General features: G+C 48.4%; 1 protein-coding gene across 1 annotated transcript in view; it reads left to right on the top strand.

Annotated features, from left to right (window-relative positions):
* Positions 1-26,776, top strand: part of LOC140424846 (integrin beta-1-like) — a 213,064-nt gene that overhangs the window by 37,313 nt on the left and 148,975 nt on the right. Inside the window, exons 2-3 of the mRNA XM_072508338.1 lie at positions 8,061-8,130; positions 9,614-9,699. Of these exons, the coding sequence (XP_072364439.1) occupies positions 8,061-8,130; positions 9,614-9,699 (156 nt within the window). The remainder of the gene's footprint in view (positions 1-8,060; positions 8,131-9,613; positions 9,700-26,776) is intronic.

Raw genomic sequence — 26,776 nt, 5'->3', positions numbered from 1 at the left:
GGTTTCCTCTGGGTGCTCTGCTTTCCTCCCGAAAGACATGCTGTTAGGTGAATTGGACATTCTAAATTCTCCCTCCATGAACCCGAACGAGCGGCGGAATGTGGTGACTAGGGGCTTTTCACAGTAACTTTGTTGCAGTGTTAAAAATTTTGTTTGGTGAGTTCCAAATTGTAGAGATTTCAGTATTTTCTCTGTAAACTCACTACACATCAAATTTAAGATTTGGGGATTTTCATATACCAAAGACTATGGATTTTTAAACTTTATTTTAAGATTACACGGGGAAAGGAAGATCCCAGAAGAAAGGAAGAAGGCCATTTTAGAGATGCCCAAACCCCAAATCAGTTAAAGAGGGGTTAGGCAAGTACTGGGGACTATTCGTCTACTGTAGGGCCTTGGTGTATAAGCACTCAGAACTTAAGGGGACGCTGCAAGCACTAACCCCAGAGGGGTAGGTAGTCCCGAGAGCAGGTAGAATGGGGACAGTAGCAGGATATCGCTTTCAAGAAAAAATTAATTAAAACATGCCCTCGCGTTATATTGGGATAGTGGAGAGAGGCATTGTGGCAGTAAGGGGCTAGAAACACGGGGACCAATGGGACCAGTATTAGGAGGTAGTCGGTGGAAGTGATATGGCACAGCTCCACTGGGTCCTAGTGCCCGCTGAGTTGCAAGAAAGTCACTAGCAGAAGAAATGAAGTTTAGAATGTTAACTACATTGCAGGCAGAGCTTTAGGGAATAAAGATATGGGACCGGAGCTTAGATTAGGAGTGTTACTTGCAGTATCAGGAAATGAGAATCTGATGGCAGGGAAAGATGAATAAAAATAGATGCAGTAATAAAAAAAATTAAGATATTAAAACCAATTGATAACGTAAAGGAAATAAGGAAAGCAAACCTAGCAATAGAAAGAATGACACAGGGTTAATCAGCACATAATTCCAGCACACAATCCAGGGAGACGATACAGGCCGTAAAAGAAATAGCCCTTGACCCGAGGTGCCAAATGCGAGCTGGAGATAATGATCAAAGAGTTAGAACAGCACGGAATCATTCAAGAAGTCACAAATGCATCGACGAATAGCCCACATCAGGTAGTTAGCAAGCCTGATGGTACATTTAGAATGGTAACAAATTACAAAGCATTAAATAAGGTTACAAAAAGAAAAAAGAGAAGGATAAACGGTATTTAATAAATCCACAAACTACATTGGAGGTGGCAGGCAAAACTTATTTAACTAGTATAGATTTAGCCAACGGATTCGGGAGTGTTCCGTTAGACCCAGACAGCAGGGAAAAGACAGCATTTACCTTTGGCACTAAACATTACGTATACTGTAAATTGACACAAGGATATGTTAATTCCCCAGACCACCTTCAGGCAATAGTAAGGGAGTTGATTAAAGATGATTTGGCTTTAATTGATGATGTGTTAAATGGAGATGATGATCAGGGGGACACATGTTGAAAGAGTGACCAAAATTATTAAAACACTTAATGAAGCAGGGTTTAAGATGGGGCTGAAGAAATGCCAGATTGGCAGGAGCGAAGTCGATTATCTAGGGTAGTCAGTGTCAAGGGCAGGTGGGGAAGCCAGTGTTGGGATGAAAGAGAAAGCTGCTAGAATCGCAACGCCCGTTTCTCGAAACGGGGGTAAGCAAATCATGGGAATTTTGGGGTATTTGAGACCAGTAGTGGAAGACTTTGGTCTTTATGCTAGACCCATCTATGAAACTTTAAAAGGGGATTTTAGGTGGACCAGTGAAGAACAAAGAAAATTACAGCACAGGAACAGGCCCTTCGGCCCTCCCAGCCTGCGCCGATCCAGATCCTTTATCTAAACCTGTCACCTATTTTCCAAGGATCTACTTCCCTCTGTTCCCCACTGTTCATATATCTGTCTAGATGCATCTTAAATTATGCCATCGTGCCCACCTCTACCACCTCCGCTGGCAAAGTGTTCCAGGCACCCACCACCCTCTGCGTAAAAACTTTCCACGCACATCTCCCTTAAACGTTCCCCCTCTCACCTTGAAATCGTGACCCCTTGTAATTAACACCCCCACTCTTGGAAAAAGTTTGTTGCTATCCACCCTGTCCATATCTCTTGAGATTTGTCCTACTTTCCCGATATTGCTCCAAAGCTTCATCAGTTTTAAGTCGCCTAGATCTTATGTATGCTTCCTTTTTCATCTTAGCTAGTCTCACAATTCCACCCGTCATCCATGGTTCACTAATCTTGCCATTTATATCCCTGATTTTCTCAGGGACACGTCTGTCCTGCACTCTAATCAACTTTTCCTTAAAAGACTCCCACATTTCAAATGTGGATTTACCCTTAAACAGCTGCTCCCAATCCACATTCCCTAGCTCCTGCCGAAGAGGTGGTTGGACCAGTTAAAAACAGCTGTAGCAACATCCGGGCCATTAGAGGAGAGACATGAAGAGGACGATTTGAGCATTAAATTTGATCTGTACGCAAATGGATATGGTATGGTGCTTGTTAATCATAGTACTCAGACACCTATCAAACATTGACAGGAAATTGGTCAAAGGCTGAACAAAAGTTTTCGGACATTGCAAAATGTCTGGCAGCCATAACAAAAAGGACAGCAGAGATTGAAAATTTATCAGTCGGAAAGAAAATTTATGTCACGAATGAATTTTTAGAATTGACAGAGTTGACCAAGAGACAGGGTTGCCAGCAAGGCGTGAATACAGCTCGATGGGAAAGATGGGAAATCATTCTTTTAAATCCTGCCTTAATGTTTATTCATAACATTAAAAAGGGACAGAAACTTGATAAATCAGTTAGCAGAACAGAGTTGGTAAATGCTTGGGTGGTATATAAGGATGGTAGTAAAGTTAAGGAGGACGAGGGACAAGCCAGGGGGGGCATCCATTTTTAAAAAAAAAAATTCAGGAAAGAAAATGGTGGAGAAACAGGGAGTAAAGAAACAGGGAGTAGCATAGGAAAAAACTGAGACACTGATGGAAGAATGGTTACTAGAGTATGCAGGCCTTCCTTTTCCTAGGAGCAGCAAAAGTAATTTGTACTTTTTAATCAAAGCTGATAGCAGCACGGGGGAAGTTGAATTAGAGAAACATGGCAGCTGGAGCAAAGGAATTGTATCAGAACTAAAACAGCCAACTCAATTAAATGATAAAAGAGGGATTATTATAATCCATAGGCAACCTATTGGCAGCAAACGAAGAAACATAATTAGTAAGGAATTGAGAATATGAGATGATAGATCCAGGGCTGTTATTAATGGACCCCAGTTAAAATGATTCATTGTGAACATAATGAAACATCGTGTCAAGGATGTGGCACGTTCTGTAGCCCAGTAGTTTGGACAGGGAGTAATCATATGAGACCCAGGTGAATGGCAGATACAGAGTATTCAGGTGAGTTGATATTGCATTTAGATCGACAGAAATGGGGAAATGCTTCGGCTCCCAGGGAAATTTGGGGAATTCAGTTGTCATGATTATTTTGTGAAACATCAAGCAACACTGATGATCGAAGTTTGTGACCACATGATAGCTTTTGACCATGGGATGGTGTGATAATGATAAAATGTAATTACTGCAGAGAAAACCAAGCTGACGACGGAGTGATTGGGAAAGGATTGTGAAGAAGTGATAAACTTGTGGTACCAATTAGTGAGGGAGTACGTAGTTTAAGAGATGTTGGGATGACCCAGAGACGTAAAATTCGCCTAACAGTGTTTAGAGACTGTATCAGTGCAATGATGCCGTGCCACAGGGTAGATCATATCCCCAAACCGCTCTGACAAGGGAAAAGAATGTTTGGTTGTGAGTGGCAGGGGATAACTGCACTTAACTAGTATAATGGAATCAGTGGAGCGGGATGCCAGGGAATTGAAACCTGTTAGCAGCATCGATAGGACAGATGATAAAGTAAAAATGTCATGATTGGAAATTGCTTTCATAAAAATCCGGTCGTAATCAAAATTAAAGGAATTAAAGTACAAGCAGTAGCAATTACAAAATGATCAGGGGGTTGGATAGGGTGGACAGTGAGAGCCTTCTCCCGCGGATGGATATGGCTGGCACGAGGGGACATAACTTTAAACTGAGGGGTAATAGATATAGGACAGAGGTCAGAGGTAGGTTCTTTACGCAAAGAGTAGTGAGGCCGTGGAATGCCCTACCTGCTACAGTAGTGAACTCGCCAACATTGAGGGCATTTAAAAGTTTATTGGATAAACATATGGATGATAATGGCATAGTGTAGGTTAGATGGCTTTTGTCTCGGTGCAACATCGTGGGCCGAAGGGCCTGTACTGCGCTGTATTGTTCTATGTTCTATGTTCTAATATCCGACATGTATCAGGGAAAGTTACGACCCGCTTGGATCACTGAGTTAGTAAACGAGGAGTTTGAGATTCTTCTAGTCTCACTCAGGGGTGCAACGATAGGAGAAGGAGGCTTAACAGGCCTTAATCATATGATGTAAGTCAAGGATGAGAAGGGAATTAAATGGAAATCCGGAAGTCCTGGAGAGCGCACTTCTGGAACATCCAAACAAGAATAGAAAGATACAAATTAAGAAATAGGGCCCTCTCCGCCTTTGACCTGTTCATTTGGTTTTCAGATGAAGCAAAAATAACACAGACGAAGAACGAGAACTACACTCCAGAGAAGAATGTTTTAGACAGTATGGGGGGGGGGAAACTAATGATACAATTGGCTACATATTTGAGGGAATTAAATGACAGAGCCCGGAAGGAAAACCTTACGGGTTAGAAACAAATCAAAATCTTAAATTATTCCTCAATAGTGAAACCTCCGGTCAGACATCTCGAACTGCGGGTTAGCTGATGGATGATCTGTGGTCTCCACGAGGTATGTACTACGCGGTGGAGTTATTCAGGGTCGTGGCAGACGGCAGCGACTGACGAGGAACCCCCGCATTTTAAATGACAATAGTTTAGGAATTTTGGCAGCTTGATGCTACGGTGGGAAATTTGTAACCAATGTAGCAAACAATATTGCATTGGAGAGCGTAATAGTTATTACGGACGAAATGTCCTGTAAGTTGTTAGGGACTGTTATGTATGGATTCAATTGGGTTGTAACCCCAAACGTTGACTCTATTGAATGTGCAAGTGGTGTTATTGGAAAGTAGAAAAACAAACAAACAAATAATGGCAAGTATACACTCCGTGCTGTAAGGAAAATGATAACGGACAAAAGGGATTTGAAGAAAACTGAGTATTGTCTCATGTAAACCGGGGCTGGCAGACTACATAGTTCAGTACAATGTTAGACGTTAGTGTGAGGAAGTCAGGAATAAAAACAGGATTGATTGAAGCTTCTGTAATTCATAAAGCGAGATAATCAGTAGATAGTACATGATATCATAAATAATACCAGTGAGGGATGAAAACCTTTTTGGTGGCTGATGGACTGAGTGGTGTGCTGTTTCTAAGGGACAGGAGGAAGCTTTTGCGGTGCTGCTACCCCAAGGTAATCAGATGCCTTGGAGGTAGTGGAACACACGGATATAGCTATTGTGTTACCTTCCTGAGTAGCGACAGCTATGGTTCACGGTGATTGGACTTGAGGCAAGAACAATACAAAGAGTCTATCGACACTGGTCTGCGGGATGGATGAATTTACAGTTGATTTCCGTGCAGAGTTTACAAATCACGACATGTATACACACACATGATAAGGATCAGGGATAGCTGCTAGTCAGTACGACTAGAAGGGGGTTATAAACCCTAAAGCAGGATTCAGCTCAGAGTCAGCTCTCATAGCTCGGTCATGGGGTTTTACCTGATGCATGGATTGATAATACTTGTTATTATAATTGTATACTGTATAATCATTGGATGCCTTAATATGTGTTGTAAGATGGCTATGGCTCAGATGATGCCGATAGACTCGGCCCATCACCAATCACCAAGATGACATTCCGTTACTGGCGACCATCAAACCAGAAGGAACCCGGACGGAGAGACAGTGGCTGTAAAAATGTGATGAGGTGTTTATGTACGGAATGTAATGAATTGTGGGACGGTCTTTCAGACCAGGCATCGATACAGGTTATTAACCTGGGGCTGTTTATAACGGATACTGGGAGTTGTATGCCTAACCAAAATCCAAATTTGGACCGAGACAGCAACAGGACTATTGTTGGTCTGGCGAATTGTTAGCACACTTTTTGACCAATAGGGGGAATACCTACCCACACCTTTCTCTAGCGATAGAGACCCTTGTGGCAGAGGTGAGAGAAAATATAACATGTCTGTTCTCCACCTGCACGGAACGGAGGTGTAGCGTAACCCAGACGTCAGGCCAATGCACCTGCCACAACGCCACCGGTGTCCCGTTGTCGGCGGGTAGCGGAACGGAATGTTGGTTAGGAGGCGGCACAGTAGTTATCATATGGATAAAAGGAGAGAATGAGGAATTGAACTAAAGAAAAGAGCATTAGACTGGGATGACCAATTAGAATAGTGCATTATGGACATTAATTTGGGTTGCAGGGAGTGAACAAAGAGATGGGCAAAGCATGGCGAGAGGGGGAGGGGTGGCTATCAGGACTGGCTCATTGCACAAAGGATGCCACAAAGGATGCTGGGAGGCAGAGGCCCAGAGGAAGGAAAGGAATGTGTAATGAGCCTATCAGAATCAGTGGCAGTTAGATTTTATGACCAGGTCAAGGAAAGGGCCTATCGGAATCTTGTATTCGTGTATGTGGAACTTGATACTGCATGTATGTAAACTAAAGACCACATGTGTTGCCTTCCTTTGCCTCACTCGCTCTGGAAGTTTCAAGAGACAAGGGTCTCCTGCCTTCATCAGAGGGAGTGTAAGCTTGCAAGCTATTTGAAATAAACTAAAGGAATTTCTAAATCCGAACTCAGCCTTTTGATTGAGACCAGACTGGACAGAAAGAACTCAATTTTTTCACCAGGTTCGATTCCCCACTGGGTCACTGTCTGTGCGGAGTCTGCACGTTCTCCCCGTGTCTGCGTGGGTTTCCTCCGGGTGCTCTGGTTTCCTCCCACAGTCCAAAGACGTGCAGGTTAGGTGGTTTGGCCATGATAAATTGCCCTTAGTGACCAAAAAGGTGAGGAGGGGTTATTGGGTTCCAGGGATAGGGTGGAAGTGAGGGCATAAGTGGGTCGGTGCAAACTCGATGGGCCGAATGGCCTCCTTCTGCACTGTATGTTCTATGTTGAAATCCCCCATCTTATCACAATTCCAACTCCGTTATTAGTGATGTTTTATAAGAACAGTTTCCAAACTCCATCAGAATTCCTGGTATCAAATCCGCTGTCACTAAATTTGACACATTAGGTTTTTTGTCATTGAATTCAACATCTCTTTATCTTCAAATACAAAATGTTCATCTACAGCAAAATAACGTTCTGAAGCCTTGACATTTTTGACATTGCCAAATTTGCTGTGGCAGGCATTACTGGTGACACACCCTGGGGCTCTTTCCCAGATAGTGCTAATGAGCTATTTCCTCTATTATACACAGGAACTGCCCTGATAAGATAGCTTATTGAGAAAATTGAGTTTCAAATTGCAAAATATCGGAATATTGTGCTTTGTCTCCGTATTGAAGATTTCACATTTTAAAAATTACCTTCAACACTGAATATGTGAGGGTGAGCCTCTGAATTTCAGAAAATAAAAGCTTACTTTGGGGTTGTACTTTGAGGTTAATGTTTAACAGGTATATTTTGTGTTGATGCCTTGGTAGTTTTGGGCTCTGAATTCTGAATATATGGATGAGGCTACGGCAGGGAAAATGGTATTGACACCTTGAGGGGAGAAAAGTGCAGCTCATAAAAACTAGTACGGATTATTTTGATCATATTTGGTTATTGCTAATTTAATTGAAGCTTTTTTTATTAATAACATGCTGAGGAGGAAATAGAACAATTTTGAATATTCAAGTCGACTACTATCTCTCAAAACCTGCACTATTTTAAAGCATTGTGGTTGTAATGATGCAAGGATGGGATTGCACCATTGGACATAGAACCCCTGACTATTTTTTTCCTTTCAGATGGATTTGAAGTATATCCTAAACACAATGCTGATTTGTTGCTGGATATGGCCAAGACTAGCTCACTCAGGTAACATCTTTTAAACTAACATGGTTTATTCCTGAACCTTCAACGCACAAGTGGCGACTCAAGCACTGTTACACTCTTGCCTCTAAATCAGGTTCATTCGACCCCAAAGCAAAACCCGAGCACATATTTCAGCCTGGTCACCGGACCCCAGATCCCTGCCGTGAACGGCATGGACTTGGGTACCCTTCCAAGATCCACACACTCACCCTCTGGTTGCAGTGGCATCCCCAGTGCTGCAGCCCAACTCTTTGTGTTTGATTGTTGACTGCTGCCCCTGTGGTGTGGAAGCCTCTAGTGTTCAGGCAAAGTGTCCTGGCCTCACAAGTCTGATAGGGATGATAGGCAGTAACACCTGCCTGCCAAATGCCATGAATACCCACAGGAATCCACTTGGGAGCTGTGAAATGCTCACTTTACTGACATTACCAATTCCCAATTAGCGATAGCCTCCAGCTGTGTGGCCAGAGACTAACACGGTCATTGGGGGTTATGGTGACTTTTACCTATTACCACGGACGGGGCTCTGTCCTGGGGGTGTTCGGTGGCTCGGACGGGCATAATAATAATAATCTTCATTGTCACAAGTAGGCTTACATTAACACTGCAATGAAGTTACTGTGAAAATCCCCTAGTCGCCACATTCCGGCGCCTGTTCGGGTACACTGAGGGAGAATTCAGAATGTCCAATTCACATAACAGCACGTCTTTCGGGACTTGTGAGAGGAAACCGGAGCACCCGGAGGAAATCCACTCACTCACAGGGAGAAAGTGCAGACTCTACACAGACAGTGACCCAAGCCGGGAATCGAACCTGGGACCCAAGCGCTGTGAAGCAGCAGTGCTAACCACTGTGCTAACCTGCCACCACTCAAGCTGATGTTGCCCCTGGTATGGGTATACATGATCCGGTGGTTGGCATGTTGGACTGCGGGCGCTGAGTCCCTCGTCCCCTCAGCTCAGAGACAGAAGGTCCCGGTGCTCCTGGGTTGACAGCCCATTTTCCAAGATGGCTTCCCACCTCTTCCGAACCCCACAGCAGCCATTCCGCGAGCTTCACATTTTTAAATAGGTGTACTGAATGGAGCCCGCGTGATCGCTCGCTGGGCAGCCCGTTAGATCATGGGTGATAGGGGGTCCTTCCTGTCAATGGAACGGAGATTGGCCTTAATTGGTGGCTATTGTTTTCTCGCCACAGCCCAATCCGGATCTCGCCAACAGGAGCGGGCTGGTTAAATCAGAAACCGATTAGCGCCCAGCATGGTTCCCGATTTTTGACTCTTCCATGATCTAACCGGCTCGCTTGGATTCACGCCCGACACGGCGCCCGTTAGATCGTGCCCATAGTTTTATTCAACCACAAGACTGTATTGATTTAACCCGGATCAAATTGCTAATTTTGGAGGAATTTTCCTGCAAGGTTAAATACCGTTTTGGCATCAATTGCAGCCGAGATATTACAGTGATCTTCCATTTCTTATTACAGATCGCGGTGACTGTTTAAAAGCCAACGCAAAATCATGTGCGGAATGTATACAAGCTGGAAAAAACTGCGGATGGTGCACCCTAGCTGTAAGTTAACGATGATTTCGCGAATGAAAATAGAGGACAGCTCCTAGAGGACAGCTCCACCTATTGCTATCATCTGGACTTCCTCAACCCATTATTTTCAATATAAAGCACATTATGAGTTAGAACCACCACAAAGACCGCAGGGGATTGTCAGTGGTGCAGTTTGTGGAGTATGAGTTCCTGTATCGAGCGGGTGGAGGCTCCCCCAATGAGACTCGTTAGTGGGACTTTAAATGCTGTAATCCAGACCCGGACTGGTGTTTCCGGGCTGGGATGTTCATGTTGTACGCCATGGCTGTAGCTTTTACGTTCTTGGTTTGCTTCGCCTGGCCTTCATTGGAATAATTACACAATGGAAGTGGATTATGACATTGCTTTCAGAAGTACATATAACTCATGGCACAAGTTCCACTGCTACAAACAGACACCTAAAAGAAAAGAATCTTTTGTGCAGGCGCATTAGTAGAGAGACATTACGGAGTAACTTGCAATGCAATCTGGGTAATGGTGTCAGTTCAATGGTAACTTGTTGCTAAGGCTACTTTGGGGTGCAATGTAAAATTATTGTTTCACTTGTTCTCAGCTTTTCCATCGAGGGAAGTAACACAAATAAATTAATACTCAATATACCCACATGCATAGTGTGCATGCTGCATGGATCAGATTGTGTGGATATTTGATGACTGTTAATGTTTGAGAAAACATTAGGGCTGTGACAAGGTACTCCCTCTGGTACAGAGGTACTTTTCATTCCTGTAAAGTGTCTTCAGACAGGAGTGTGCCTGTAATGCCCAACATCTAATGTCATAAGTTGGGCTGCAGCAATAGTACCCCCTTGTGATCTGAATTGGATATTGTGCATTTTGCATGCACCCTGGTGTTCGGCGGGGGCTGGTTTAGCTCATTTGGCTGGACAGCTGGTTCGTGATTCAGAGCAATGGCAGCAGCCCGGGTTCAATCCCCATACCGGCTGATGTTATTCTTGGAGGCAACCTTGCCCTTCACCTGAGGTGTGGTGATCCTCAGGTTAAATCACCACCAGTCAGCTCTCCCCCCTCAAAGGGGAAAGCAGCCTATGGTCATCTGGGACTGCAACTTTACTGTGTACGCTTCTCCATCCTTTCCAGAAGTAGACTGAAACATTTTAGTGAGACAAAGTCACACAAGAGCCAGTAAACTGCCATATTTAATAATAATAATAATCGCTTATTGTCACAAGTAGGCTTCAAAAAAGTTACTGTGAAAAGCCCCTAGTCGCCACATTTCGGCGCCTGTTCAGGGAGGCCGGTAGGGGAATTGAACCCACTCTGCTGGCCTTATTCTTACAAGCCAGTTGTTTAGTGCACTGTGCTAAACCAGGTTAGAGACAAGTAATGTAAAGATGAATTAATTTTAATCTCAACCTTGATTCAACTAACTTGAGAACAATTTTTTCTTCATTCATTCATGGGATGTGGGTGCCACTGACCAGGCCAGAATTTGATGCCCATCCCTAACTACCCTTGAATGGATGGCTTTACTAGGCCATTTCACAGGGCAGTTAAGAGTCAATCACATTGCTGGTGGCAGATTAGTGAAGCAAATGGGTTTTTTGCGTCCATCGATGATAGTTGTCCTTGTCATCATTACCAAGACTAGCTTTATATCGCACCAGCTGCCATGGTGGGATTTGAACCCATAAAACATGGAACCCCATGAGAACCAGAGCATTATCCTGAGCCTCTGGACTACTGGTCCAGTAACTTTGCCACCACACCATCATCTCTTCCTGTCTTCAAGAACAATAATTTTTAAAAAGCTACACTAATGCTTCCAATTAGCATTTCTAATCCGACCAACTCCAGGCTTGAGATGAGCAAGTTTCCCCTCGTTAGATCTGGCTTCCTGTCCAACATAGCTGGCTGACATTCCCCTATAACATTCGTCCTATTACATCCAAGTGCCCAATGGTAAGTAATTTGTCATTAGCTCTGCCAATAAAACCTGTTGCCTCTCCAACCCCTTCTAGTGTGGGATTACAGAAAGTGGGAGTTATTTTGCGGGAAGGAAGTGATTTCCCAAGCATCTTCCCATTTAGAAAATAGTCTATGCCTCCATTCCTCCTTCCAAACTGCATAACCTCACACTTTTCTACATTGTATTCCATCTGCCACTTCTTTGCCCACTCTCCTAGCCTGTCCAAGTCCTTCTGCAGCCCGCCTGCGTCCTCAATACTACCTGCCCCTCTACAGATCTTTGTATCATCTGCAAACTTGGTAACAGTATCTTCAGTTCCTTCTTCCAGATCATTAATGTATATTGTATGGCTCAGAGATTGAGCGAGAATGCACATACCTCTGCCGATGTGGCATGGTGGAGGTGTTGGAGAAGATTCAGATAAGGAGGGACGAGGGATGGCCTGTACCAGCAGCGGTGAAGCAGCCTGACCTCACCTCACCATTCTCCACCCCCCCCCCAAACCATTCCTCTCCTGACCAAGGAGGGTCACTAGCAGGATTCCCAAGATGAAGCAAACTCTGTCTTCAGGTAATTCCTCCAATAAGCACCCACTCTTTCTAGGTGAAGTTGTGTGAGAATTTCCAGGAACAATGTTGATTGTAGGTTGGCGTGTTGTCACAAAGTGACCCGGAAAGTCTCAAAAGACCACATCAAGTGCACTGCAGTCAGTTGATCTCCAACAGCAAGTAAACAATAAAAGCTGTACGACAAACTGAAAATACGAGAAATACTCAGCAGATCAGGCATCAAGTGTGGAGAGAGAGAAACAACTTTGGGCTGGATTGCCTGGTCCACCACCCGCGTGTTTCTTGGCACGGTGCCATTCGCTGGCAGCGGGATTCTCTGTTCCCGCCACTGTTAATCAATTTCCCATTGAAGACACCCCACTCATCCGGGAAACCTGTGGACAGGGGTGCACTACTGCCTGGAACAGAGAGTCCCATAGCGGGAAAGGCCTTTGTTTCAGGTCAATGACTTTTCATCTGTACTGGGGAATGTTGGAGATCATAGACAGAATCTACGGCATCCTCAGGCCCTTCAGCCCAAACTGGTCCATGCAAACCAAAAAGCCCAACTAAGCTAACCCCATTTGCCTGCATTTGGCCCACATCCTTCTAACCTTTCCTATCCATGTATCTGTCCAAATGCCTTTTAAATGTTATCAATGTTCCTGCTTCAACCACTTCCTCTGGCAGCTCATTCCACATACGTACCATCCTCTGTGTACAAATGTTGCTCCTCAGATTCCCATTAATTCTTTCCCCTTTTAACTTAAACCTATGCCCTCTAGTTCTCGATTGTAGATGTTGCATGTTTCGGAGCACAGCTCCTTCATCATCTGATGTGATGATCACCTGATAGAATCTATGGCATGGATCTTTGCTGGTGACTCAAAATATAGCTGTTGGACTTTAACCTGGAGTTGTAAGACTTCTTAATGTGCTCACCCCAGTTCATCGCCGGCACTTCCACATCATGAAAGATTGTGGGCAGTGGTTATGATCTGATGTTGCTGAACGCAATGGGTGGAATTTTCCATTTATGAGACCAAGTGCAGCGGCGGGTGGTTTTGGTGGCACCCACCCCGCTTCTTGGAATGGGGGAACTAATGCTCGAGTCCCCGCTTGGAAGTTCATTCATTGTGCACAGCTGAGTATCGGACCGAACCACCTGGTGGGCTGGGAGCTGATTTGTCCACCCACCGTCAGCTGGCAAGGTCAAAGGTCCGAGCGCCATACTTAAATGCCAGTCGAACACATCCATCTCACCCTCTCCAGCCCGTCTGCCTCCAGGAGACCGTTACAGATGTCTTCCACCCAGAAGAAGAAGACTTCCAGCCTCAAGAAGAAGGCTGCTTCACCCAGTAGGCACTTGAGGCCTTGGTAAGAGGAGTGTTAGTGCTCAGGCAAGCCCTGTAACCCAGGAAGCATATGAGCCTCTCGGCTGTGATCTGGGAGGCCATCACAGAGCAGGTCAACCTGGCTGCCTACTGTGTTACGAAGTGCCATCCAGTGCAAGGAGAGGACAAATGCTCCTATCTGCTCCGCCAGAGAAAGGCATCCTTCAACTCCCTGCAATATCAAACTCTCATCATGGCATCATGCTCTCCAGCGCTACTCCCTTAGGAACCTCACACATCCATTAGCAGGGGACATGTCACTGCTGATTGTCTCCTAGAAACTTTCACATCACCACTGACCCATCTACCAAGCTGCTCAGACTCAATCCTCAAGCCCTTCTGGATTTACCACATACAGGGACATGAAAGTTTCCAAACCTCTGCTCCATCCCTTCTCATCAGTTAACTTTCTTTCACCTTCCTGCAGTGCAGGCTCATACACAGGAGTAACAGGGTGCAGATCAGAGGTGGCAGAACATCAGGCAGAGATTCGACATGGGTTTTTCACAGTTATTTCATTGCAGTGTTAATGTAAGCCTACTTGTGACACCAATAAAGATTATTATCAGGCCTCAGCCACCAGAAGACATCTAAATTTATTACAGACATCCGGATGTACCCAGTGGGCTCCCTACCGGGTCGGAGAATCACCGGGGGCTGGCGTGAATCCCGCCCCCGCCTTGTCCCGAATTCTCTGCCACCAGAGATTCGGCGGGGGCGGGAATCGCGCGCGCCGGTCAGCGGGAATCGCGCCAGTCGGCGGGCTCACCCCCGGCAATTCTCCGGCCCGCGATGGCCCGAAGTCCCGCCGCTGTCAACCCTCTCCAGCTGGCGTGGATTAAACCATCTTGTGAACGGCGGGTCAAGGCGGCTTGGGCGGGTACCGGGGTCCTGGGGGGTGCGCGGGGCGATCTGGCCCCGGGGGGTGCCCCCACAGTGGCCTGACCCGCGATCGGGGCCCACCGATGGGCGGGCCTGTGCCGTGGGGGCACTTTCTTTCTTCCACCTTCGCCATGGTCTTCACTATGGCGGAGGTGGAAGAGACCCCCTCCCCTGCGCATGCGCGGGGATGACGTCAGCAGCCGCTGACGCGCCCGCCATGCGTCGCCCGGCGAAGTCCTTCGCCGCCAGCTGGCGTGGCGCCAAAGGCCTTTCCCGCCAACCGGCGGAGCGGAAACCACTCCGGCGCGGGCCTAGCCCCTAAAGGTGAGGGCTTGGTCTCCGCACCTTTGGGGCGGCCCGACGCCGGAGTGATCCGTGCCGTTTTTGGCGCCGGGTAGCGGATATCACGCCAGTTTGCGGATAATCCCGCCCCATGTTTCTGTGACTGTTTTGGTCAGCTGAAGGCGTTGTGATTTTGTACATTAGAATCCTCTTATGTTAAGGCTTAGCCATCCTCCCACTCAGTGTCTCACTGTGAGATTAACATTCATGTGATGTCACTCTCACTGCTCAGTGGACTCTCAGTTCCCAGAGTGAGCGCATTCACAGGACACCGTGGACCGAAGCAGAGATCATGGCCGGGTGATTCATGAGGTCTCAACGTTCAAGTGTGAATGCAGGACTGGTTCTCACTGCGGATGGTTAAAATCCCCGGAGATGAAAGGGAATGGCGTTGAGGACTAGGAGAGGTGTGGCTATAAGCCCTCACTTAACTTTACTCTTCCTGGAACTTGTCAGCAATTGAAGTATCACGGACACACCCCATGTCTTGCTTCCTCCATGGTGTCATCGTGCTCTTACTCACCTTCAGCAACTTCCTGAGCTTCCTGGGGCTCCGGATCTAAATCCTCCAATTGGCTCTCACCCTCCTCGAGTTCACCCTCTGGCAAAGGCTCACCTCTTTGCATTGTCAGATTGCGAAGGGCACAATACACTGTGTCGATGTGTGAAACCCTATTGGGAGTGTATTGTAGTGAGCCTCCTGAGTGGCCCAAGCATCTGAAGTGCATCTTCAGAAGCAGTATGGACTGCTCTATCAGGGAGAGTGTGAAGCTGTGAGCAGCATTGTACCTCTTCTCGGAACAATGTGCTGCGGACTGAGCGATGCTGCACAGATCCCGATTACTCCCTGGAACATCCCACAGGCAGTCACCCTCAGACACTGGCAGGGCTGGCTTACCACTCCACATGATGTCAGGTTTTCACGAAGAAAGTGACAGGTGTGATCTACCAGAGCTTGGCAACAGCGCAGATGTGCCTGGCATTGTCTGTCATTCATTTGTAAATAGGACGCCTTCTTCAGTATACCGTCTGTCTGGCGAGTCAGCTCTGTTGTCCGGCTCTCTCCTCCTGACTCCCTCCTTGACCATGTCCCTCAGGTGGGCCCTCCTGCTGGAACTGCACTTGCTGTCACCTCTCCCTTCTTTGCCTCATCCATTGCATTAGGACTGTGACAAAGGCAGCATTGAGCCCTGTATCCAGTTCTGCTTTTGTCTTCTCTCGGAAACATGTAATATGGTAATGATTAAAGGGTCAAGAGAGTAAAGCTCATAAGATGGAATTTATGATAACTGTAAAATCTATAATTTTTTCTGTCCTACCTGCATGGTGGCTGATACAACCCTGTCCCTGAGATGTGAGCATATACATCGAAATGACCAAGATGTCATCCCAGATGTGCAACATCTGGAACTCTGTGTGGGATGATAAGGTGTAAATGAAATGAGTGATCCAACCTAGCCCTGTGCTCCAATCTCTGATGTGGCATTGTAATTAACAATCAGTTGCTGACGGTCAATGAGCAGATGCCAATTCTGCTGAACACGTGACAGGCCTTCCTTGACGAAGCCACGTATTGGATGCAGCTGTGCCTCCTTCACTATTGCCTGCAATCACAAATTTCTAAACTTACGTATAACTCGTGAGATGCAGTGACTGTGATGTTAAGCCACTGAGCTGTGAGTATCCCTGTTGCAGTGCTGATGACGCCACTGGCTTTCAATGGCTATCTTCCAAAGGAGGTCTTGTTCCTTTCTCTCTAAGCTCACTCCTGTTCACGCTTGAGGCATCCACAAGTTAGAGGTAGCCCCCAGAATGGGCCCTTGAGCCCAGCATTACAGTCCCAGCAGTGGACCTATCGCTTTAAGGAAAAGTAGCCTGTAAGCAACCTGTACCTTAAATTCAAATAGAAGGACCCAGAAGGCTACGCTGTTTTAAGTTGGTGATTGAAGACGGAGCGGCACCAATGACAGATTGGCCGACATCAGTGATGACTTGGTTTGATAAATTTTGCTGGTGGCCAATGAATGGGCCCAAAAGGCTGTGCTCTGCCCGGTAACAGGTGGTGATTGGATCTGATCCCACCCAGACAAAACCTTGCATCAGTCTTCACGGTGGAAGACACCAGTGGGATACCAGAGCTCCAGGAGAACTTGAGGGCAGAGGTGAGTGCAGTGACCATCACTAAGGAGAAGGTGTTGGGGAAACTGAAAGGTTAAGAGGAAGCAAGGGGGCTGCAGAAGGACTTGGACAAGCTAGGAGAGTGGGCAGTGAAGTGGCAAATGAAATACAATGTGGAAAAGTGTGAGGTTATGCACTTTGGAAGAAGGAATTTAGGCATAGACTATTTTCTAAATGGGGAAATGCTTCGGAAAGCAGAAGCACAAAGGGACTTGGGATTCCTTGTTCACGATTCTCTTAAGGTTAATGTGCAGGTTCAGTCGGAAGTTGAGAAGGCAAATGCAATGTTGGCATTCATGTCAAGAGGGCTAGAATACAAGACCAGGGATGTACGTCTGAGGCTATATAAGGTCTGGTCAGACCCCATTTGGAGTATTGTGAGCAGTTCTGGGCCCCATATCTAAAGAAGGATGTGCTGGCCTTGGAAAGGATCCAGAGGAGGTTCACAAGAATGATCCCTGGAATGAAGAACTTGGCGTATGAGGATCGCTTGAGGACTCTGGGTTTGATGTTGAAATATGCGGTAAACACGTTGGAGTTTAGAAGGATGAGAGGGGATCTTATTGAAAGTTACAAGATACTGCAAGGCCTGGATAGAGTGGACGTGGAGAGGATGTTTCCACTTGTAGGAAAAACTAGAACCAGAGGACTCCATCTCAGACTAAAGGGACGATCCTTTAAAACAGAGATGAGGAGGAATTTTTTTCAGCCAGAGGGTGGTGAATCTGTGGAACTCTTTGCCGCAGAAGGCTGTGGAGGCCAAATCACTGAGTGTCTTTAAGACAGAGATAGATAGGTTCTTGATTAATAAGGGGATCAGGAGTTATAGGGAGAAGGCAGGAGAATGGGGATGAGAAAATATCAGCCATGATTGAATGGCGGAGCAGACTCGCTAGGCCAAGTGGCCTAACTCTACTCCTAGGTCTTATGGTCAGATGGAATGTCTTTAAAGTCACATGGTTCGACTTTGGTTTCACTTGTGATTCTGCAGCTTGGATTGAGGGTTCTAATTAATTCTCTCCAAAAAGATCTAACTAATCTTCTTCAGAAGGCCACCCTGAGGGCTGACTCTCTCTCCAGTGAGTCTGGATGCTATTTGTTTGAGATCGCAAAGGCCTGAAATCCAAACACGAGCTGGAAGCAGGGTTCGATGTGAAATAAAGTTCTCAAGAAAAAAATAGGCTTTAATGTGAACCTTGAGCAGAAGGCCCAGTTTGATAATAACTGAAGTGTCGCTCCAGAAGAAAGCCTGCTGCCTATGAGTACTGAATGAATAACTCTGCAAGGAATACCATTACCAGCTGTAAACCAGAGACTTTTATCAACCAGCGTGCTGTGACGGAGCTTGCTAAAGAACCACCATTTAAAGCAGAGACTCTTATCTTTTGACCTTCATCCTTATTATTTTAACTCTTCCCCCCCTTGGTATTTGTCAATCTTGTGTGTGTGGGTGGAGGGGAAGGACATTTAAAGGGGGTAGTAGGTTAACTTGTTGTTATCCAGTTGTGTTTACTGCATATTTCAACACCATTCTTGTTATAAACAAACAGTAATTTCTGCTTACGAACCTGGTGACTGTAATTATTGGGCCACTAAGGGCGAAAAGCTTCAGGAATTTTGAGAAGAATTATTTGTTAATTCACTTGTGTTGTGACTCTGGGACACGTGGGGCTGGAATTGAGAGCGCACTTGCCCAGGGTGGCATCTCACCTCCTCCCACGCTGGCTCAGACCCCTCCCCATCAGGTTCACTGATACGTTTGATTTATAACTGTGTCATAACTGTGGTAGAGCGAGATGGCGATTCTTCCCTTCATTTCCAAATGAAGTTTGACACTCCCTCACTCACTGCCTGTGTGCCACACATACACCTCCAACCTCAATGTGTGAAAGTCGAGCTTCCTCCTGTTATTGTCCAGCCTCCCCCAATAATACTGGATCCCATAGTTGTTGTGGTGGACATTCCTACCCTCTACCCTGAGCCCATCACTTGTGAGGTGCCCAAACTCCATGTGGATCTCTACCTGTCCCATCTAGAGACTGTGTGCAACCATCTACCGAGGTGAACACGCCCACTCCCACCCGTGCCCCCACCCATACACACCTCTCCCCCAGGAGAGTTTCACATACCACCCCCTCTCCCGTTATTATGTGTTTACAGGCTGCAGATGCCTCCAGTTAGCATCACCCGAGACAGCCAAAGCCTCGGAACAGTGTCTGTGAGTCAGCCCTGCATACCAGGCTGTGTTGTTTTCCTCTGGAGCACGCAGCCTTTGTCCCCTCCCAGCAGCTGGATTACATCATGCTCCTAATGGTTCTTCCTGCTGCATGCCCTGTGCACCCCAGGACTGCCTCCAATATCTGACTGCTGACATGTGAGGTCCACATAGCTGCTGGACTGCATATTACAGCTAAGAGGATGGTAGAGGAGTTAACCACATTTTTTTTTTAGTATTTTTATTGGGTGTTTACATCTTATACTGCACACTATCGGGGCCGCGTCATCTATCCGCGCCAGGCCTTGTCGCCCGCGTAAAAGCGGCGCCGCATAGATGACGCGGCCGGCGCCGCATAACGGACGTCACCCGCGCATGTGCGGGTTGGCCGGCGCCAACCTGCGCATGCGTGGTTGCCGTCCTGTCCAAATCCGCCCCGCAAGAAGCTGGGGGACGGATCTTGCGGGGCCGCGGAAGGAAGGAGGTCCTCCTTCGGAGAGGACGGCCCGACGATTGGTGGGCACCGATCGCGGGCCACCCCACATTCAAGGTGAAGCCCGGTGCAGGATCCCCCCTCGCCCCCCCCCACCCAGGCCGCCCCCTTAGCGTTCCCGCACCGCCCACGACTGTAGCGACCAGGTGTGGACGGCGCTGGGGGGAACCCGCCGTTTTGGCCTGGCCGCTCGGCCCATCCAGGCCTCAGAATCGCGGGGGTGCCGGAGAATCGCCATTTTGTGTGTCTCCGGCGATTCTCCGGCCTGCGGCCCGCGAAACTCGACCGGGCCGTTCCCGCCGCTTGGGAGAATCGCGGGAGGGCGTCGGACCGACGTCTCCAGAAATTTCGGCGGCCCAGGCGATTCTCCCAACCGGCGTGGGAGTGGAGAATCGCGCCCAGGGAGTTTGGAAGTAAGTTGAAAAGTGGGATCTCAAAGGTAGAGGTCTCAGGATTACTACTAGTGCCACATGCTACTCAGAGCAGAAATAGCAGGATATATCAGCGTGGTGGTATGTATTAGGGGTATTAAAGTACCCTGGGATGCCGAGAGGCTATTGGTAGATAGACACTGGATCCCGATTGGATCAGCCGCCTGCTGGTTCCACCTGAATCGGTCGGGACCGGGACCGTTCCGTGCCGTCGTGAACCTCGACGGTGTTCACGACGGCGCGGCCACTTCGGCTTGGGGGTGGAGAATCCCGCCCTCTATATTCTACTTTTAGGACCTAATCCCATTTTTAACCAAAATTGTTTGTACCACTGTGTACCACAACCACTGGCTGTTCACCCTCTTCCTCAAGAATGCCCTGTAGTCACTCTGAGAAATCCTTGGCCCTTGCACCATGGAGCAGAGGTGGACTTTTAATGAAACAGCTCTGGAGTGTGGGGCCCTGTCCAATGGGAGGGCCCCATAGGGGGAGGTGACTGTTGTGGTGGGAACACCATGCGAACACCAATCAGAGCCTTGGTAGCTCTAAGTTTGTTGAGAGGCTCATTCTGAGTCTATCAGCAGACAATATAGAACAGCATCAGGCTCTGTTTGGTGGACTCCCCTTTGGAGCGGGAAAACAGTTTGCCAGACATTGAGAGGTGGTGGAGACTTTGAGCAGTTTGGACGTGTAACGCCTGAATTGGTACGAAGTTTCTGAATTTTCATCGAGTAAAGGTGCAAAGCAACAGCCAGGTTTTTGACATTCAGTCGCTGACTTAACATTTGAGGTGCGGACTTCCGGTGGCGGCTATGAAGGAGTAAGTTGCACATTTTGTGGCTCCCGTTCGGGTCGGGCTTTTGGACCTTTCCCCCCGATTTTTTACCGGACTTGATTTGAAAAATCGATGACAGAGGCTATGGTGTACTGGATTCCCACATCGGTGCATGGAGAGGAGGTCTAGAACTGCTCCCAAAGGTAGAAACAGAAGGACAGAGAAGGTTGGGCTGAAGCTGCACCGGGAGTAAGCATGGCGGAGGACCGGACCTCTGGCTTGTCGACCCAGCGGTCAACGGAGCAGCTGATGCAAATTATCCAGGAGGGCTTCGCCAAACAGAAGCAGGGCTGCTTGGACCTGTTAAGAGTCAATTGCGTGTCTGGAGCTTAGATTGGATGCCCAAGATCAGGCGATCCAGAAGGTAGAGAAGGCGCTGGCTGACCAGGAGGAACATCAAACAGCGGTGGAGTTGGAGGTGGGGATGCTGAGAGACCAGCAGAAAAGGCTCCTGGAGAAGGTGGAGGACCTAGAGAATAGTTCCCGCCGGCAGAACTCGAGAATCGTCGGGCTCCCGGAGGAGTCCGAAGGAATGGACGCTGGGGCATACATAGCGGACATGTTCGAGAAGCTGCTGGGGGATGGGGCATTCTCCTGACCCTTGGAGGTAGACAGGGCTCACAGAGTGCTCGCGAGGAATCCGCGAATGGGAGACCCCCAGAGGGCAGTGGTGGTGAGATTCCACAGGTATTTGGACAAGGAGCGTATTTTACAGTGGACCAAGCAGACACAGAGCTGTAAATGGGAGAACAGTATCCTGCAAATCTATCAGGACTTGAGTGTGGAGGTGGCCAGGAGAAGATCGGGGTTTAATCAGATCAGGTCGACCCTTTTTAAGAAAAAGGTGAAGTTCGGACTGCTGTATCCGGCCTGTCTCTGGGTCATGTACGAGGAGCAACATTTTTATTTCGATTCGCCTGAGGAAGCGCTGGATTCGCGAAAAGGAAAGGACTGGTGGCGGACTGAGAACTTTTGAACTTTGCTGCAACGTTCATGTTTAAAAAAGTTTCTTGTTTTTTCGTTTTGTGGGCACTATTTGTAATGCCTTCTGTATCGATTTGGGGCCAGTTGCAGAGCTGATGTGAGTTAAAGTTTACATTTGCACTATTGGGGGATGGAGGTGTGTTTGTTCAGATGCTGGATCTCTTGCTTGATCTTTTCTTTGTTTAGCGTTTTTTTTTCTCTGTCGGACAATTGTGTTGGGATTGTCTTTCATTTGAACATGTGAGTATGAGCGGGCGGGGCAGGGGGGAAGGTGGGGCGGGAACAATAGGTGGGAGAATGTCTGGCGCCAGGGTTGGGGGCCTCCAAGCTAGCTGGGTGGGCTAGCTCACGGACGCATAGTGGGGGGTGAACATATGTTAGTCTTATCAAAGGGGTTGATTTCCATTGTGCTGTTGCTAGAGGGGGAAATGTTCTGCTGACGAGGGAGGGACTGTTGCTGAGGGACAGAGAGGAGGTCGGGGGCGGAGGCTGCCTGGGGGCAAGCCAGTGGAGACGCAGGGCGCAGGCTGGAGACTGGCCCAAGAAAGGTGATGGCTGATCGGCGAAGGGGGGGGGATGGCGATGAGCCCCCCAACTAGGCTGTACGAGGGCTAAATGGGCCGGTCAAGAGGGCATTTGAGAGGACCGAAGGCGGACGTGGTAATGCTGCAGGTGAAGCACCTTTGAGTAGCTGACCAGTTAGATTAAGGAAAGGTTGGGTTGGACAGGTTTTTCACTCGGGACTGGACTCGAAGACTAGAGGGGTCGCGATCCAGAACAACAGGCGGGTGGTATTTGAGGCGGGAAGAATAGTTTTGGATGTGGGAGGCCGGTACATTATGGTCAGTGGGAAGCTGGAGGGGTGCAGGTGGTACTAGTAACTGTGTATGCGCCAAATTGGGACGATGTGGAGTTTATAAAGAGGATGCTGGGGAAGATACCGGACCTGGATTCGCATAAGTTGGTCATGGGACGGGACTTAAACACAGTTATTGACCCTGGTTTAGACCGGTCAAGCTCAAAAACGGGCAGGGTGCCAGCAATGGCTAAGGAGCTAAAATGGTTCATGGAGCAGATGGGGGGCGTGAATCCATGGAGATTTGGGCAGCCGAGGGTGAAGGAGTTCTCCTTCTACTCACACACGTGCATAAAGTGTACTCCCAGATTGATTTCTTTATTTTGAGCAGGGCCTTACTGATGGGGGTGGTGGACACGGGGTACTCGGCGATCACAATCTCAGACCATGCCCCGCACTGGGTCGACCTGCAGGTTAGTAAAGACAGTAACCAGTGCCCACACTGGGGTTTAGACGTGGGTCTTGTGGCGGATTAAGGGGTGTGCGAGCGGCTGAGGAAATGTATTCAGAACTACCTGCAGGTCAATGACACGGGGGAAATTTCAGCAGCGGTGGTCTGGGAAGCACTGAAGGCGGTGGTCAGAGGGGAGATGATCTCGATACGGGCCTAGAGGGAGAAGGTGGACAGGGCAGAGACAGACCGACTGGTAAAGGAGATACTACAGGTTGACAGGAGGTATGCGGAGACCTCAGAGGCAGGGCTTTTAAGGGAGTTTGGCGGAGTTTGGCTTGTTAATCACAGGGAGGGTGGTGGAGCAGCTGAGAAAGGCGAGGGCGGCGATTTATGAGTATGGAGAGAAGGCCAGCAGAATGCTTGCACAGCAGCTTAGAAAGAGGGAGGGAGATAGGGAAAGTAAAGGATGGAGATGGGAACTTGGTTGGAGAGTCAACAGGGGTGAATAAGGCGTTTAAGGTGTTTTACAGTAAGCTGTATGGGTCGGAACCCTCACCTGGGCCAGAGGGGATGAGGCACCTCCTAGGGGGGCTGCATTTCCTGAAGGTGGACGGGGAGATGCTAGAAGGGCTGGGGGCCCCGATCGGGATGGAAGAGATAGCGGAGGGTCTGAAGGCCATGCAGTCGATAAAGCCCCGGGGCCGGACGGGTACCCAGTGGAGTTCTATAAAAAGTTCGCTGGGATATTGGGGGCCATTGTTGATGAGGATATTCAATGAGGCAAGGGAGAGAGGTGTGCTTCCCCTGATGATGTCCCAGGCCATGATTTTGCTGATCCTGAAGCGGGACAAAAATCCGGAGCTGTGTGGGTCCTACTGACCGATATCCCTATTGAATGTGGACGCCAAACTGCTGGCCAAAATTTTGTGCTCTAGGATTGAGGATTGTGTTCCGGACGCTATTGGGGAGGACCAGACTGGGTTTGTTAAGGGAAGGCAGTTGGCGGCCAATGTAAGAAGACTATTAAACGTGATCATGATGCCCCCGGAAGGCAGGGAGGTGGAGGGTAGTGGTCGCAATGGACGCAGAGAAGGCCTTTGATCGAGTAGAATGGGAATATCTATGGGAGTTACTGGGACAGTTCGGATTTGGGCGGGGCTTTATTGATTGGGTCAGGTTGCAGTATCAGGCTCCTGTGGCGAGCGTACGGATGAATAGGACAACATCGGACTATTTTAGGCTGCATCGGGGGACGAGACAGGGATGCCCCCTCTCCTCACTGTTGTTCGCATTAGCCATAGAGCTGCTGGCAATTGCACTGAGAGCCGGAAGGGGCTGGTCCGGGGGGTGGGTGGAGCCCAGAGTCTCGCTTTTCACAGATGACCTGCTTCTGTATGTATTGGACCCAATAGAGGGGATGGAAGAAATCATGAGGATTCTAGGGGAATTTGGCTGGTTTTCGGGGTATCACCTAAATATTGGGAAAAGTGAGATGTTTGCGGTCCAGGCGAGGGGGCAGGAGAGGCGATTGGGGGAGCTGCCATTTAGAGTGGTAGGGGGAAGCTTTAGGTATCTAGGCATCCAGGCGCGGGAATGGGAACGGTTGCACAAGCTAAATCTGGCCCGACTAGTAGACCAAATGAAGGACGATTTTCGGAGGTGGGACCCACTCCCGCTGTCACTAGCAGGGAGGGTGCAGACGGTGAAGATGACGGTCCTCCCGAGATTCCTGTGTGTGTTCCAGTGTCTCCCCATCTTTATCCCGCGGTCCTTTTTTAAACGGGTCAACAAAGTGATCATGGGCTTTGTATGGGTGGGCAAGACGCCGCGAGTAAAAAAGGGGATGCTTGAGCGGAGTCGGGGAGAGGGCGGGCTGGCGCTACCAAAACTTCAGTAACTATTATTGGGCGACGAATATAGCCATATTCAGGAAGTTGGTGGTAGGGGGAGGGTCGGCATGGGAGCGTATGGAGGCGGCTTCATGCAAGGGCACCAGCTTAGGGGCGTTGATAAAGGCGCCTCTGCCGTTCCCGCCAGCCTCGGTACTCCACCAGCCCCGTGGTGGTGGCGGCCCTGAGAGTCTGGCGGCAATGGAGGAGACATGTGGGAGCACAGGGAGCATCAGTTTGGTCTTCAATTTGTAATAATCACCGGTTTGCCCCGGGAAGGATGGACGGGGGGTTCCGGATATGGTGGAGAGCAGGGATTGAGAGGTTGGGGGATATATTTATAGAGGGGAGCTTTCCTAGTATAAGGGCGCTGGAGGAGAAGTTTGGGTTGGCGAGGGGAAACAAATTCAGGTACCTGCAGGTGCGGGACTTCCTAAGCAGGCCGGTTTCAACCTTCCCACTCCTACCGCTAAGGGGGATTCAGGACAGGGTAGTTTCCAGGGTGTGGGTAGGAGAAGGGAGGGTCTCTGACATTTACAAGGAACTTATGGGTCAGAGGAGATGCAGACCGAGGAGCTGAAGCACAAGCGGGAGGAGGAGCTGGGAGGAGAGATAGTGGATGGTCTATGGGCGGACGCGTTGAGTAGAGTCAACGCATCCACAACATGTGCCAGGCTCAGTCTGGTACAATTCAAGGTCGTTCACCAGGCTCATATGACAGTGGCCCAGCTGAGCAGGTTCTTTGGGGTAGAAGATAGGTGTGCAAAGTGTGTGGGAGGGCCAGCGAACCATGTCCACATGTTCTGGACATGTCTGAAGCTTAGGGGATTCTGGCAGGGGTTTGCGGATGTCATGTGCATGGTGTTAAAAACCAGGGTGGCACCGAGTCGGAGGTGGCGATTTTCGGGGTGTCGGAAGATCCGGGAATCCAGGAGGAGAAAGAGGCAGACGTTCTGGCCTTTGCTTCCCTGGTAGCCTGGAGACGGATATTATTAGCTTGGAGGGACTCAAAGCCCCCGAAGTCGGAGACCTGGCAGTCGGACATGGCTAGCTTTCTCTGTTTGGAGAAAATCAAGTTCGCCTTGAGAGGGTCACTGTTAGGGTTCACCCGGAGGTGGCAGCCGTTCGTCGACTTCTTTGCGGAAAATTAATCGTCAGCAGAAGGCTTAGTTTCTCTTAGAGTAGGGGATTAATAAAGGTGGGACCTGTAAATGAGGAAGACGGCTTTTGCACTATGTTTATAGATTCATGTATATTGTTTATTTTGTTGTCGCTGTAAAACTAAAAAATACCTCAATAAAATGTTTATTAAAAAAAACATTGAGGTGCGAGCCTTTGAAGCCTTCAGTGAGGCGAGGAGGAGGCATTGGCCAACAGCTGTCGAGGGGAGCAGTGGGCAGCACGACCTCCAGGTCAAGGCTATGGAGGGCAAGCGGTAAACCAACCAAAATGAACAGAGGCCCGGCCACTCGAGCGAGAGCTGAGAGGTGAGCAGAGCAGCAGTTGGGAGGTGCGAAGAAGGCCAGGCAAGAGCCAGTGTCGTGTCTCAGGGAATCAGGAAGCAGTGGCAAGTGGAAATGGGGTGACTCGGCCAGAGCCAGAGGCTAGCCAGGCAGCGCTGAGGGTGAGAAGTTTGCACTGCGCAGCAACCAGACTGGCATAGTTGTGGGTGGGGCTTGC

The sequence above is a fragment of the Scyliorhinus torazame genome, chromosome 6, assembly GCF_047496885.1.
Source record: "Scyliorhinus torazame isolate Kashiwa2021f chromosome 6, sScyTor2.1, whole genome shotgun sequence".
In the NCBI taxonomy this organism is placed as follows: Eukaryota; Metazoa; Chordata; class Chondrichthyes; order Carcharhiniformes; family Scyliorhinidae; genus Scyliorhinus; species Scyliorhinus torazame.
Note: the sequence above shows the minus strand (reverse complement) of the source record. Positions and strands in the feature narration are given on the sequence as shown.